This window comes from Diceros bicornis, chromosome 22, assembly GCF_020826845.1.
Source record: "Diceros bicornis minor isolate mBicDic1 chromosome 22, mDicBic1.mat.cur, whole genome shotgun sequence".
Lineage (NCBI taxonomy): Eukaryota > Metazoa > Chordata > Mammalia > Perissodactyla > Rhinocerotidae > Diceros > Diceros bicornis.
This window is the reverse complement of record NC_080761.1, coordinates 28,571,209-28,584,662: the sequence shown is the minus strand read 5'-3', so window position 1 is coordinate 28,584,662 and position 13,454 is coordinate 28,571,209. Positions and strand designations below refer to the sequence as shown.

Below are 13,454 nucleotides of genomic sequence, written 5' to 3'. Positions count from 1 at the left end.
AAATTTCCAGGGCAGGTATGTAGCAAGTTCTGAGTTCTGTGGAGGAATGGAAAGGGGTGAGGCAAGGGGACAGAGGGACCCTGAAGGAGCTGCTGAGAGGGTAGAGGGCAGGATGGCTGCAGTTGGGAAACAAACGAGTGTACTACTGAAAACATGATCCAAACTGACAACTACATTTCGCCTGAGGACACTGGCTGACATTTCAGTGACCAAATATGCCTTTTTTTCCCCTTCTGTGTCCTGGATAGAGTTTTATTTATAATATATTTGAAAATGGCGTCTTCCTTACCAGACAGCATATGGCTGGTCAAATGAAGATCTGAGCTGTGGTGGACAGTGCCAGAGGCAGAGCAATGCCACAAAGCAATGCCATTTTGTGAGTGATGAAATATTTCCACTCAAGCAAACATATACTTTACAAGTGAGGAGGGAGTGTCTATATGCGTGTGATGCATCAAATGCATTTCGATTTTTTCCATAATTAGAAGAAAACAACTTAAGTGACGGCTCCTTAAATAATCACAAAGAACATCAGTTTTCTCAAGGTACCTGTAATCATGCTGGATATAATTAACGGCAAAATGATGAGTTTCAGCATCCTCATTAGAATTTCTCCAGGAAAAGCAAAGTAGAATTTCTCCAGATTAGAGAGTTTGCTGTATTCTCGAATCAAGACTCCCATGGCAATCCCTAAGAAAAACAAGAATTTGAATGAAGAAGAGAAGAAGATCATTGAGTTTGCCTGTATACATTTCTGTACACAGAAATACCCCCCAAACGCACATTTTAATGGCAAGAAGAACAGTTTAGATGATCTGCCATGAGTCTGTAAATTTTACACTTAAAAAATAAATCACATTTTAACGAGTCGAAAGTAAACATTATTCAGTAAATCTGTAAAAAATATTCTTCATGTGAAAGCTTTTGTTTTCATTTCTTTTCTTCTCCTCAATTATATTTATAATGACAAAACATCAAAAAATACTGTGAGAAAGAAAAGAAATTCATCATCTTAGTCAACCCACTATCACTATACTGTTTTTATGCACCACCTTTATTCTTTGTCTACCTTAGATATTTTACATATTTTATAGTTTACATACCAGTTTTCATTTTTCTCATATTTTTATCATAAATATTCTATTCATGATAATTTTTTATGATAAATACTTTTCTCTGTTTATGCAACTTTTATAGTTTTAATAGCAACACACAAGCTATTGGTTTGATATATTTGCCATATTGTTGAACAACTGTGTTCTTTAATGCTTTGCATTCTTTTCATTTATTTCTAGATAATGATGTGTTCAAGTTTGTCTGATCAAGAGGCTTTCTATGAAGTTTCTGATCCTGAGTACCTTGGACATTGAGGCTTATAATTTTGTAAGTGTAGGGAATCTTCAATATCAAGAAATGTTAGACATTCTCTGAAAGCTTGCCTTAACAAGATGTCTATATAAATTCCTTCACTTGTGATGATTTTGATAATTAAAAATCACAAATTTTAAATATTTCTTCTTTATTCTCTTCCAAATTGTCCTAATAACATCTAACTGCCCTACTCCAACCCCCTACCCCCACCCCTTTCCAAGCCTCTATTTTTTAACCAAGAAATAAAATGAGCCGGCATGACTCACACATCTTTTTGCCTTCATCAACCTCTGATGGATGACACGCTAATTGGAAGTGAAATGACTAAAGGCCAGGAAGAGTCAAGGAAGATATCACTGGACTTGCTAATTCATAAACTCAAATAAACAGTTGGTGAAAAGTTAGTGTTGTTTGGGCACAGTTAAGAACTCTAGGGCAATGAAAAGAGATGTGAATGATAATTAGTACTAGAGTTTTCATTTAAATTCATGTGTACTTCTCATGTATAGTAGTAGACCAAATAGGTGAACCTCACAAGATACATTTCTGTAGTAACTTTATCATTAGCTTAATTTTATTTTCTTATATATTCTACCTTTGCCTTAATTCTTTATTTTGTGCATACATTACTGAATGTATTTCTGATCAGCCATTTTAAATTATTTTTGGAACAAACACATACACATAAAATTTCTTAAATCGTAGCTAAGACAAAAGAAAACTCGATTATCAATCCTATTTGATTCATATGTCAAAACCTAGCATTAGAGACTCTTGGATGGTAAGAACATCAAGGATCCAAAATACTGTAAGTGAATTGAAAAAGCATGTTGTGTTCACTTCCTACTTAATAAATTGCCTACGTTCAGCTGTTCTATATGGAACATACCTATATTATGCCGTAAGGATACTCTGTAATGCTCAGTGTTTAAAAAACAGACAGACCTTCTTTCTCATACTGTTTAGGTTGCTTCAAGTAAATTTTTGGCTTGTATGTCAAAGAAAGCTCTGTATGTAAAAATAAAGGAGATGTGTCTGTGCTCAAAAACTAGCTACAAAAGCACTCTGTTGAGGAGCAAAAGAACCCCATGTGCTCCGATCTTAGGGTTTATATTACTAGCGATTAACTGTGCCTCTAATCATCTCCACCCCAAATGAATGCAGGGTGGTTAGAAAGAAACGTACTTGCTATTTTTCAGCCTTTAGCCAGATATGGGTTTTTATGGGAGAGATAAAAGAGTCACCACAAGGAGTCTTTGAAAGCAATCAAAGGTGACAAGCACCATGAAAAGGTTACTGTATTTAGTAAGGAAAGCTTTTTATCAAGCTTGTTCTCGGACTATCACAAATTGTACTCCAATATTTCTTTTTTTTTGGAAAAGAAGAATATAAATACCAACTAAGACCTGGAAAAGCAGTTGGGAGATTCAGCCTGGGCTAGAGATGTCATCTTAGGACCCTCAAGTACAAGAAGTGGCTGGTGAATGACGTCAGCCAGGAGTCACACCTTGTAAATGGGTGTGCTTTATCTTGATCTCAAACAAGTTTGGAAAAATTAGATGCAGGATAAGAAAAATCACTGGAAGATTTTCCAGATTCCAAGATGAGGTCAGGATTTCACAGGGCACAATCCTTCCCTACCCTTTTCCAGAGTCAGAACCTTGGACTGGATTAAGGAGCATGGAGAGTTCTCCAAAGCCAAAGGCTGCTGGGAATAAGTGCCCACCTCGGGGTGCATAGGTCAGGTCCACTCCCAGAAGCAGGGAAGATGAAGATCAAGAACCTCCCAGAATGGTACAGCTCTACAGAGGCTTCGGCAGGGCCAGCAAGGAAGCCCAAAGGTAAAATTGTTACCTAGACCTCTGTAGCTCCAGAAATTACCAGGAACTCATTCTCCCGCTGCCTTCCCCCACACAGGCAAGAAGATCCCAAGCAAGTACTGAGGTAGCTTGGGAAGAACATGGTGTTAGAAAAGCAGGCTCCAGTTGTGGCTCCACCACTTATCAGGTGTGTAACTTGGGCCATAACTTTAATCTCTCCCATTGTCAAGCGGTGGGATCAGGGGTATGGGGCAAAAAGGTTGGATTAGTTGCCTTCAAAGGTCCCTTCTTATGCCCAAGATGCTATGATCATCTCTGAGCCTTGGTGTCCTCAACTTTAAAATGAGATCATATGATGAGCTCATTAGCTCCTAGAGAGCTGGCTGTGCTTTCTCCAGTTTTTATGCTAAATGTTAAGTATACTGGTAAAACAGGGAAGGGAGAAACTAGGGAGGAAAACAATTAAGACCTCAGCTAGAGATTTCTTCTTCTAGTTCATGTTCAAAACTTAAGCTTAAAAGAAGAGATGCACAAAATGTCACCTCTTCATGCCCATGTTGTCTCAAACAACAACTGCCAGTCCAGTAGCCCTATCTTGGAGGTAATGAGGTGATTTTTTCCCCACTAAGTTTATAAAAAATTATTCTTCAAGAAATAATCCTGGTGGCCGGCCCGGTGGCACAGCAATTAAGTTCTCGTGCTCCACTTTGGTGGCCCAGGGTTCACAGGTTCAGATCCCAGGAATGGACCGACGCACCACTTGTCAAGCCATGCTGTGGTGGCGTCCCATATAAAGTAGAGGAAGATGGGCACGGATGTTAGCCCAGGGCCAATCTTCCTTAGCAAAAAAAGGAGGATTGGGAACAGATGTTAGCTCAGGGCTAATCTTCCTCACACACACACAAAAAAATTTGCCAAAAAACTCTATAATGATATAGTCATTAAAAATTACAAGAGATAATATACAAAAGACAATTCATTTGAAGTGTTTAGCATGGAATTTGACATATAGTATGTACTCAATAATTGTTACCCATTATATTATGATTAACTGCAGTAGAATATGGAAAAATGAAAACAATTTCACTTTGCATATATTTGAGTTGGTGAGATTGTGGATGAATTTTTGCACTTACTATTTCCAGTAGAGCTGTGATAATATTGCTTGCACAGTAAATACACTTTTTAAGAGTTTAAAAATAAAAGCTTTACAGACTCAGATGCATCTGTTTTTGAACCAAAGTTCATGTAAAGAGCTTGCATTGCTGGCGCTAATCAGCTCTAAAGAAAAAGATGACAAAAGAGGACAGATATATTTCAGTGGAAGGACAGGATAGAGAAACCATCCTCCCATCTATTCAGTGTATGCACATAGTCATTTGTTAATAACTGTTCATTCTATGCTTTTTATTTTCTGGTTATCAACATTCATCTTAAATTAGCTCCTGAAGAGCAAAAAGGCATATTGTTAATTTGCTTAACATAGCGCCCAGCATGATGGCATGGTTAGATAACTATTTCAGTGATAATTAAAATTATTTTTCTTTGACAATAATTCTTTTTTTTTTTATAATTTTATTTATTTATTTTCCCCCCAAAGCCCCAGTAGATAGTTGTACGTCATAGCTGCACATCCTTCTAGTTGCTGTACATGGGACACGACCTCAGCATGGCCAGAGAAGCGGTGCGTCAGTGCATGCCCGGGATCCGAACCCGGGCCGCCAGCAGCGGAGCGCATGCACTCAACCGCTAAGCCACGGGGCCGGCCCAATAATTCTTATTTCATCAAGCCAAAATCAATCTGTGTACCAGAGAACTATTCTGGGGCTTTGATTAAAAACCACAGAAGATTTTAATCTCTTTTCTACAAATACCCTAAAACAGGAACAACGCTGTTTTCATAAATCTGAATCAAATGCAATTCAACTACTGTCTCCGGATTAATTTTTATAACTATAAAAAACACACATGCATAAGAACAAAGACTGGGTAGGACCTGGAAAATGGGGGAAAAAGGAGTGGATACATTGATATAATTAATTATATGTGACTTTTTCCTTTTATTTTGGTTTCTAGAATTATTTATTTTGTTTTTTTGGGGGGAGAGGTGGTCTAAAGACGGCCAATCACAGATGCAGCTCAGCACAGTGGGGAGTCCGAGTAGGGTAAGGACTAACAAGGAAAAGTGGAAGTGGCAGCTGTGGGAAGATAGCTAGGTGGAGAAGGAAGGGGAGAAGGCTGAGGAAGACTCAAGAGTAAACACAAACAGATAACTATTTCAGGATTTCATGAAACTGTTTATAAGCCTGAGATCACTTCAAGGAAGCGCCAGTTGTTTCTCTTCATCTAGCAATGAAAGGAAGCTGCAGCCAGAACTAGGATGGCATCAACATCACATCAGGCCAAACCCAGAGAAGCCGTGAAAAGAAAGGGGAAGATTGTTCAAACAGACACAGACTGAATAACCATGTGAGGTGTGCAGCAACAGGGAGACTACAACCTGAATATATGCTTCTTAAACTTTGATGTGCATATGGATCACCCAGGGTTTTTGTTAAAAGGCAGATTCAGTCAGTGGGACCATGCTTTGAGTAGCAAAAAGGTAAATAAGACTGGCAAGGGCATCCATAAGACCATGCCAGCAATGGTGATATCTATCTCGAAGAGCAGAAAGACTCCGCTGCCAGACTCAAGCCCCAGCACATGGAGGAAGGCCTCAGTCAACATGTGAGCAAGTAGAGCTGCTCCCTTTGTAAAGGCCCTGAACACATAACTGCCCTCGCCAACTCTTAGTCTCTCACTTAGCCATCTTCTTCAACTGCAGTTCCCCCTTCCCCACTCTGCCTCGGTTTTGGGGTCCAGAACTTCTACACGGTGTGCAGGGATAAAGTCACAGCTGAGCCTGAATGAGGAAAAACGGACTTCAGGGAGCCATTATAAAGCTTCCCACCAAGCCACCGCAAACAGGCAAACTCATCTTGACTAGAAGAAATAGGCTGTAATGATGGATGGGGAGGGGGAGGGGGCTCATCTGCCCCAGAATTTTTCTTTATGAGCAAAAGACAAAAAACCTAATTCTCAAGCAAAAACAATGTTTCCATCCCACCATGGACAAAAATGCCATAAACCCTCAAGCTTCTGCCACCACACGCACCCTCAGCCCCCAAAGCACCTTTTACTACAGTAGATGGTGACCCTGGCTTTCCTCAAGGTGGCAGGATGATTAATGCATGACCTCAATAGCAAAACCCTTGGCAAACAAAGTGCTTCCTTCTCACCCCAATCCTCATTTTTGAGTGTCAATTCTGGTGACCTTCCAAATACTAACAGGTAAATATGAGATAGGGCCTGGTAGAGACCACCAATCTTCACAATATGGCAGCAAAATATAAATTTTCTTGAAAAATTTTGCTTTGCAATCGACTCAAGAAAGGCAGATATGCAAATCATACATCCGATTAGGGTCTAGTACCCAGAATATAAAAAGGACTCTTACAACTCAACAATAAAAGGACAAACAACCCAATTTTTAAAATTGGGCAAGGACCTGAATAGACATTTCTCCAAAGAAGATATACAATGGATGATAAGCAAATGAAAGGATGTTCAACATCATTAATCATTAGGGAAATGTAAATCAAAACCACAAAGAGGTACCACTTCACACTATTAGGATAGCTATTCAAAAAAAAAAAAAAAAAAGCCAGAAAATAATGTGTGTTGGCAAGGATGTGGAGAAACTGGAAGCCTTCTACACTGTTGGTGGGAATGTAAAATGGTGCAGCCCCTGTGGAAAACTGTTTGTCAGTCCTCAAGGTTAAACACAGAATTATCATATGATCCAACAATTCCACTCCTAGGTATATACTCAAGGGAAATGAAAACATATCTTCACATAAAAACTTGTACACAAAATGTTCATAGCCATATTATTCATAATAGCCAAAAAGTGAAAAAAAATAAACATCTATCAACTTATTGGATAAACAAAATATGATATATCCGTATAATGGAACATTATATTCAGCTACAAAAAAGAATGAAGCACTGATACATGCTACAGCATGGATGAACCTTGAAAACTTTATGCTCAGTTAAAGAAGCCAGGCACAAAAAGGCCACATATTACATGATTCTATTTATATGAATGTCCACAATAGGCAAATTCATAGAGACAGAAAGTAGATTAGTGGTTGCCATAGAATGGGGGTAAGAGATTGGGACTGACTGCTAATGGTATAGGGTTTCTTTTTGGAGTGTGATTGGAAACGTTCTGAAATTAGATAGTGGTGATGGTTGCGCAACAAAGTGAATATACTAAAAACCACTACACTGAACACCTTAAAATGGTAAATTTTATGTTATGTGAGTTATATCTCAATTTAAAAAAAGCATACACATACTATCAAATAAACTAAATTGATTTAAAAACAGAAAAAAAGGCAAATAATAATACACAATGGAATACTACTCAGCCATAAGAAACGATAAAATCTAGCCATTTATGAGAACATGGATGGACATTGAGGGTATTATGCTAAGTGAAATAAGTCAAAGGGAGAAGGTCAACTACCATATGATCTCACTCATTAAGCAGTAGATAAAAACAAGAACAAACAAACACATAGAGACAGAGATTGGATTGGTGGTTACCACAGGGGAATGGGGAGGGAGGAGGGTGAAAGGGATAATTAGGCACATGTGTGTGGTGATGGACTGTAATTAGTATTTGGGTGGTGAACATGAGAACATGATGTAATCTATGCAGAAACAGAAGTATAATGATGTACACCTGAAATGTATACAATGTTATAAACCAATGTTACCACTATAAAAAAATAAAGTAAAGTAACAATACAAAAAAAAAAAAAAATGTGGGGGCCGGCCAGTGGCACAAGCTGTTAAGTGCTCGCGCTCCATTCTGGGCGCACACCGACGAATCGCTTGTCAAGCCATGCTGTGGTGGCGTCCCATGTAAAGTGGAGGAAGATGGGCATGGATGTTAGCCCAGGGCCAGTCTTCCTCAGCAAAAAACAGGAGGATTGGCAGATGTTAGCTCAGGGCCGATCTTCCTCACACACACAAAAAAATGTGATTCATTTCCATTTTGGTTGGTTAACAATTTGAAAGCTTTTTCATGGGGTGGGAGTGAAGACAAAAACATAGGGAAACTTCATTTCTATTAGTTATCATACTAACAGTATAAAGATTGCCAAAGATGTGGCATTTTGTTCAAACTTCCACTTAGTAGGATATGTATGAGCTTATCAGATCTGAAGGCCTCACCATCTGGAAATAACAACTTGAAAACCCAAGTGAAGCCAGACATGTTTATTAATAGTTCAAAGAGAAGATGATCAATTTAAAGAAAAGTTGTGATTACAGATTGTAGTTCATAGCCCACAAAGGAGATGTCTGAGAGCCTAATTATCAATTACAGGGTATAAAAATCAATCAAAATAACCAACAAAAAAGTAGGATTATTCTGAGAACAATATGACCTGAAAATCCTTGCAGGAAAAGAAAATATCAAACTGGTGGCCCAGAAAAAATCAGCTATCATTAATTAATGACTTGTGTCCCTGCTGCATACAACCATTTTGCTAAGCTCTGTAGAGGATATGCTCATCATCCTGGCCCTCATGTGGTTTACAGTCTAGGTGAGATACAAGTCATCAGAAATTTCCATGTGTCACCCAGATCTGGAGTTGAGTCTGCTCTAGCAGTGACTAGCTGTGTGACCCTGAGTAAACTACTTAACTCTGTTAAGGTGCGGTATCCTCATCAAAGAGGAGTAACAGTAGTAGCTACGTCACATGGCTAGTTGTGAGTCTTAAGTGAAATAATGAACGCGGGGGATTTAGCCGAGTCCCTGACCTGTAGGAAGGCTCAGTAAGTGTTATCTGTGATTGAATCAACAACAGATGACAGCAGCAGCAAAAGTGGAAAGAACCGAGCTTTCAAAATTAACTTGTACCCTCGTGTAAGTAAAAACCAAGCAGGATCATATAATGGAAAGAGGAGTCAGGAATCTGGATTCTAATTCCACTTCTACTACATACTTAGCTATCACTGAATGCCTTTGCTTTTTGGTTCTTTCATCTAAAAACTTCAAAGAAGGTACCTCAGGAATATTGTGACAATCAAATGAAAAAATGTACATAAGAAGCACTTTGATTCAAACTAATGTCGTGTATTATTCTTATTTTATAATATATTTATCTTATTATTCTTATTTGTTCCTATTTCCTTAAACACCATTCAAATTATAAATATTTATGGTAGAAAATTTGGAGGCCTAAAGACATACTCCCAGTGGAGGGCTGAATAGAAACTTTTATTTAAGTAGGCAGAAGCTCAAGTTTTGTTTATTTCAGCTCAGCTCTTAATTGTCTTCAAACTAATAAACACTTATACAAACACCAGTCTTAGAAACATGGTGGGAAGTGGCTGAAGATCCCAACATGGACAGAATAGGGAGAACATGACATAAGTTAGTTACAACTGGGCCCAAACTCTGCTCACCATTTATTTCCTAGGTGTGGGACAGAGGGTAGACAATAGCCTTTTGGTGCCTTCCTTTTGTTACCAGTCAAGAAGGAATGGTACTTGACTCAGAGACTTTGGGTAAGGATTAAATGTGATTAAGTGTCAAGTAAGGAAATTTTCTTCCGCTTCCTCCTTCTCCCTTCAGGGAGGGTGGGCCTTCCTTGTTGCTTCTGCCTTTCTCCCTTGGGGAACAGAGGGACCAGTGCTGAAAGGCGACTGTGGAAGCAGAGTGATCTGACATTTTCACTCTTCCCTGATGGACAGAATGAGACTGATGGCTCCTCCATCTCAAAGAAGCCAGACACTGCATCAACAGGCGGTCGGAGTTGGAACAGGGCTTGGGGGCCTCCATCACCATAAATGCTAAACAAATGAAACATGTCTGCAGATGGAGAGCCCCAACATTTAAAAAACACATCTAATAGAAGAATAACCTTTTCACCACTCTGGGAAATAACACCAACTTGGTCACTTGTCCTAAAATCAAAATGAGGAACCACTGTTCCTAAATATAGAGCTTAAACACATTTTGGTGATTTTCCACAGTTTACATCAAAGACTGTAAATGTCCAAGGCTAGGGGATCAGGGCAGTAGTGAGAGAACCAGGCCTGTGGGGTCTGTGGTGGTCCTAACAGCTCCAGCCAAGCACTGTCACATGGAAGTGAGGGTCCAGGGTGGCCTCATCTTATGAATTTTTTAAAAAGAAACTAAGAATTAGGTCTTTGAAACCACTCAATTTTCACATGTTAAACTTAAAAACAATTGTTAAACGCTGTGAGGTCACATCAAATACCTCTGCAAGCCAATTTCTTCTTGAGCTGTCATTTTTCTTTTTGGTTTTCCCACTGAAGATGCTATAGGAACACGATAAATCACAAGAGGGAAAGCTGCCATGTTCAGAGGAAAGCAAATACCACAGTGATCAGGAAATGATCACAATGACCTCAGAAGCTTCCTGTGGTCTTGAGTGAATCCTGTAAGTGTTATCTGAGTGACTTCTTTGCACAGCACCACAGGCAGTGCTATGGGGTGAGGCCAAAGAGAGGATGTTGCTCCTGACACCAGAACTTACATTCTAGTAGGCAGGATGGGACATACACAACGATAATAGGCAAGAGAACTTATTGCTAGTCTACAGGAGAGGCCACCCCAAAGTTGTAGGAGTTCATGGCTACCTTGAAATTTCCATTAGGCTGGATTAAGAATGGCAGAAGTTCAGATGCGCCTTTGATGTGAGAACAGGAATTCAACAGGCAGGGACTACTGAGGAGGAAGGAGAGTGGGGGAAACACCCAAAAACAAAGGGGTTGGGGGAAGAAGAAACTAACATTCATCAAGTGCCTCTGTTCTAAGCACTTTCATAATCCATTATTTTATTTAATTGTCTAATCTAACAAGCCTTTAATTTACAGATAAACAAAGTAATACAAGAAAGGCTAGGAAACTTCCCCAAGGTCACATGGCCAGCCTCGAGATCCAAGTCTATCTGAATCCAAAGTGCTGCTCCTTCATGAAGAGGTAACAAGAATGTATTCAGTCAACAGTTTCACTGGTGTTTGAGGTGTAATTAGGGAACTAAGACCAGAAACAAAAATCAGGATATTCCATGAAAGGCCCAGAATGCCAGGGAGGAGAATTTATACTTCCCTACCCTTAGGTCCTTTCAGTAAAACCAGGTAATTGCGAGGATTAAACTAGATAAACCACGTAAACTATAAAGTAATACATACAAAGACTGGCTATTTGTAGAGATAATGAGTAGCCATTGAACATGTTTGCATAAAGCTGGGCCTAGATTGGAGATAAACCTGGCTGAGGTGTGTAGGATGGATTAGAACAGGAGATAAAGCAGTCAGGAGACTGTTCACCTGCAGGAAAGTGAAGCCACACAGCACTGGAAGACGGAAAAGGAGCATCATCAAAGAGCGGGAGAGAGTGAAGGCAGGAAAAGAATGAGAATCCCAGATTCATGATTTGGGTGGGTAAAGGTTTGGAGAGATGATAAGTGTGGTTCATTTCAGAGGCTGGGTTGAAAGGAGAATGAACCAGTTCTTTAATTCATTTGTTTCCCAGAGAGAAGAGGAGGTCAAGTGAAGCCATTCTGACTCTGCCATGTCCCCACTGCGAGCCCTGTCTTATTTCACCTGCTTGCTCAAACTAAACCCACCAGACTTGAGCTCAATCTGTCAGGAACCAGCTAGTGTGCATTGTATTCAACTGTCCAAATGTTCAGCCCGTTCAGGGTAAGTCTACACTGGTGTCTTCTGGAGGGATAGTTGGGGTGAAGGGCTCAGCTCTGAAGTCAGACACACCTGATTTGGAACCTGGGTCTTTCATAGAATTGCAGGTCATTTCCTCTTTCATTGTGGCAACTCACAAAAGAGGAACCAGGTTAACCGCTGTACCAATGTGGTTCTCTAAAAGGATCTGGAACTGAAGGCCACTTACAGGGATGAGGCTTGAATTCAGAAGGACATTTTGAGGTGGCTGGAGAGAAGGAACTTTCCTAACAACTTGTTCAAGTAGTCTCTTACTTCAGGGAAAACATTTGACTGAGAGGAGGGTGGAGGATCTAATTCCTTGTCCCATACTGGAAACATACAGGACAGAAGCAATCAGAACCCTGTGCTCCCTGCATGGACTGCCTGGCCTTGAGGGGAGGGCAGGGGATTCTGAAAATCAGCAGCATAATGGGAGAGGATGCTGGAAATGGGCAACCAAGGGTCCAGGCTCGCTGGAAAAATAACTCTTTTGCCAAGAGGATGCTGGAATTTAGAGAAAGAATTCTCAGACTGCAACATCCAAAGCGTAAAATCAGATGGACATCTGGGGGAACCCAGCCAGGCTGAGTAAGCTCCCCATCTCCCCACCTCTGGACATTCCCCTCTATATTGATGTTGGTGTTTCCCACCGAGTTTGTCTTCCACCCTCTTCTTGGGCTGCACACACGCCCAGAGTGATCCTATCTGGTTTTACAGCTTCAATTTCTACCTCTATCTCCTGCCTTATTCCGTCTCCCAAGTGCCAGACTTAATATACAATGGCCTTCAGGGAATCTCTACCTGGATATATACCTCAACGTGGGACCCAACAGGGGAAAAATAAACTTATCCTTCCTTCTCCCAGAAGACCTCTGACTTTTCCTCCTGGGTTACTCTGGTGGTTTTAAAATCGGCTCACGAATTATTTGACATTTCTCCCGTCAGGAGATGGAGTCTCTGTCCTCTTCCCTTGAACTTGGGTGGGCATTTGTGATGGGCTTGATAAAAGAGAATGCAGAAGTGAGGCTGTGTGGAGTCAGAGGCTGGGTTAGAGAGGGCCAGCTTCTGATGCTTTTTCTTCTTGGGACACTCACATTGAAGCCCTGAGGCACCACTTAAGAGTCTAGCTACCCTGAAGCTGTCATGTTGGAGAGACCACATGGGGGGAGGGGAGGGGGGGGGAGAGAGAGAGAGAGAGTTGTTGGTTGAGGCCTGAATGGTCCAACTCATTCTAACCAGGGAGTTGTTGGTTGAGGCCTGAATGGTCCAACTCATTCTAACCATAGCAATGGCCCTGGTTCAGGTCCACCTCATTTCTCACCAAGACTATTTCATCAACTTCCTAACACTCTCCCTGCTTCTGATCTTGTCTCCTCCAATGTATCCTCCAAACCAAAGCTAGAGTGATCTTTCCAAGAAGCAAATCTGGCTGAATCATTCTGCTGCTTAAAG

General features: G+C 40.4%; 1 protein-coding gene across 1 annotated transcript in view; it reads right to left on the bottom strand.

Annotated features, from left to right (window-relative positions):
• Positions 1-13,454, bottom strand: part of SLC1A1 (solute carrier family 1 member 1) — a 70,526-nt gene that overhangs the window by 38,111 nt on the left and 18,961 nt on the right. The window contains exon 2 of the mRNA XM_058565744.1: positions 550-690. Coding sequence (XP_058421727.1) covers positions 550-690 — 141 coding nt within the window. The remainder of the gene's footprint in view (positions 1-549; positions 691-13,454) is intronic.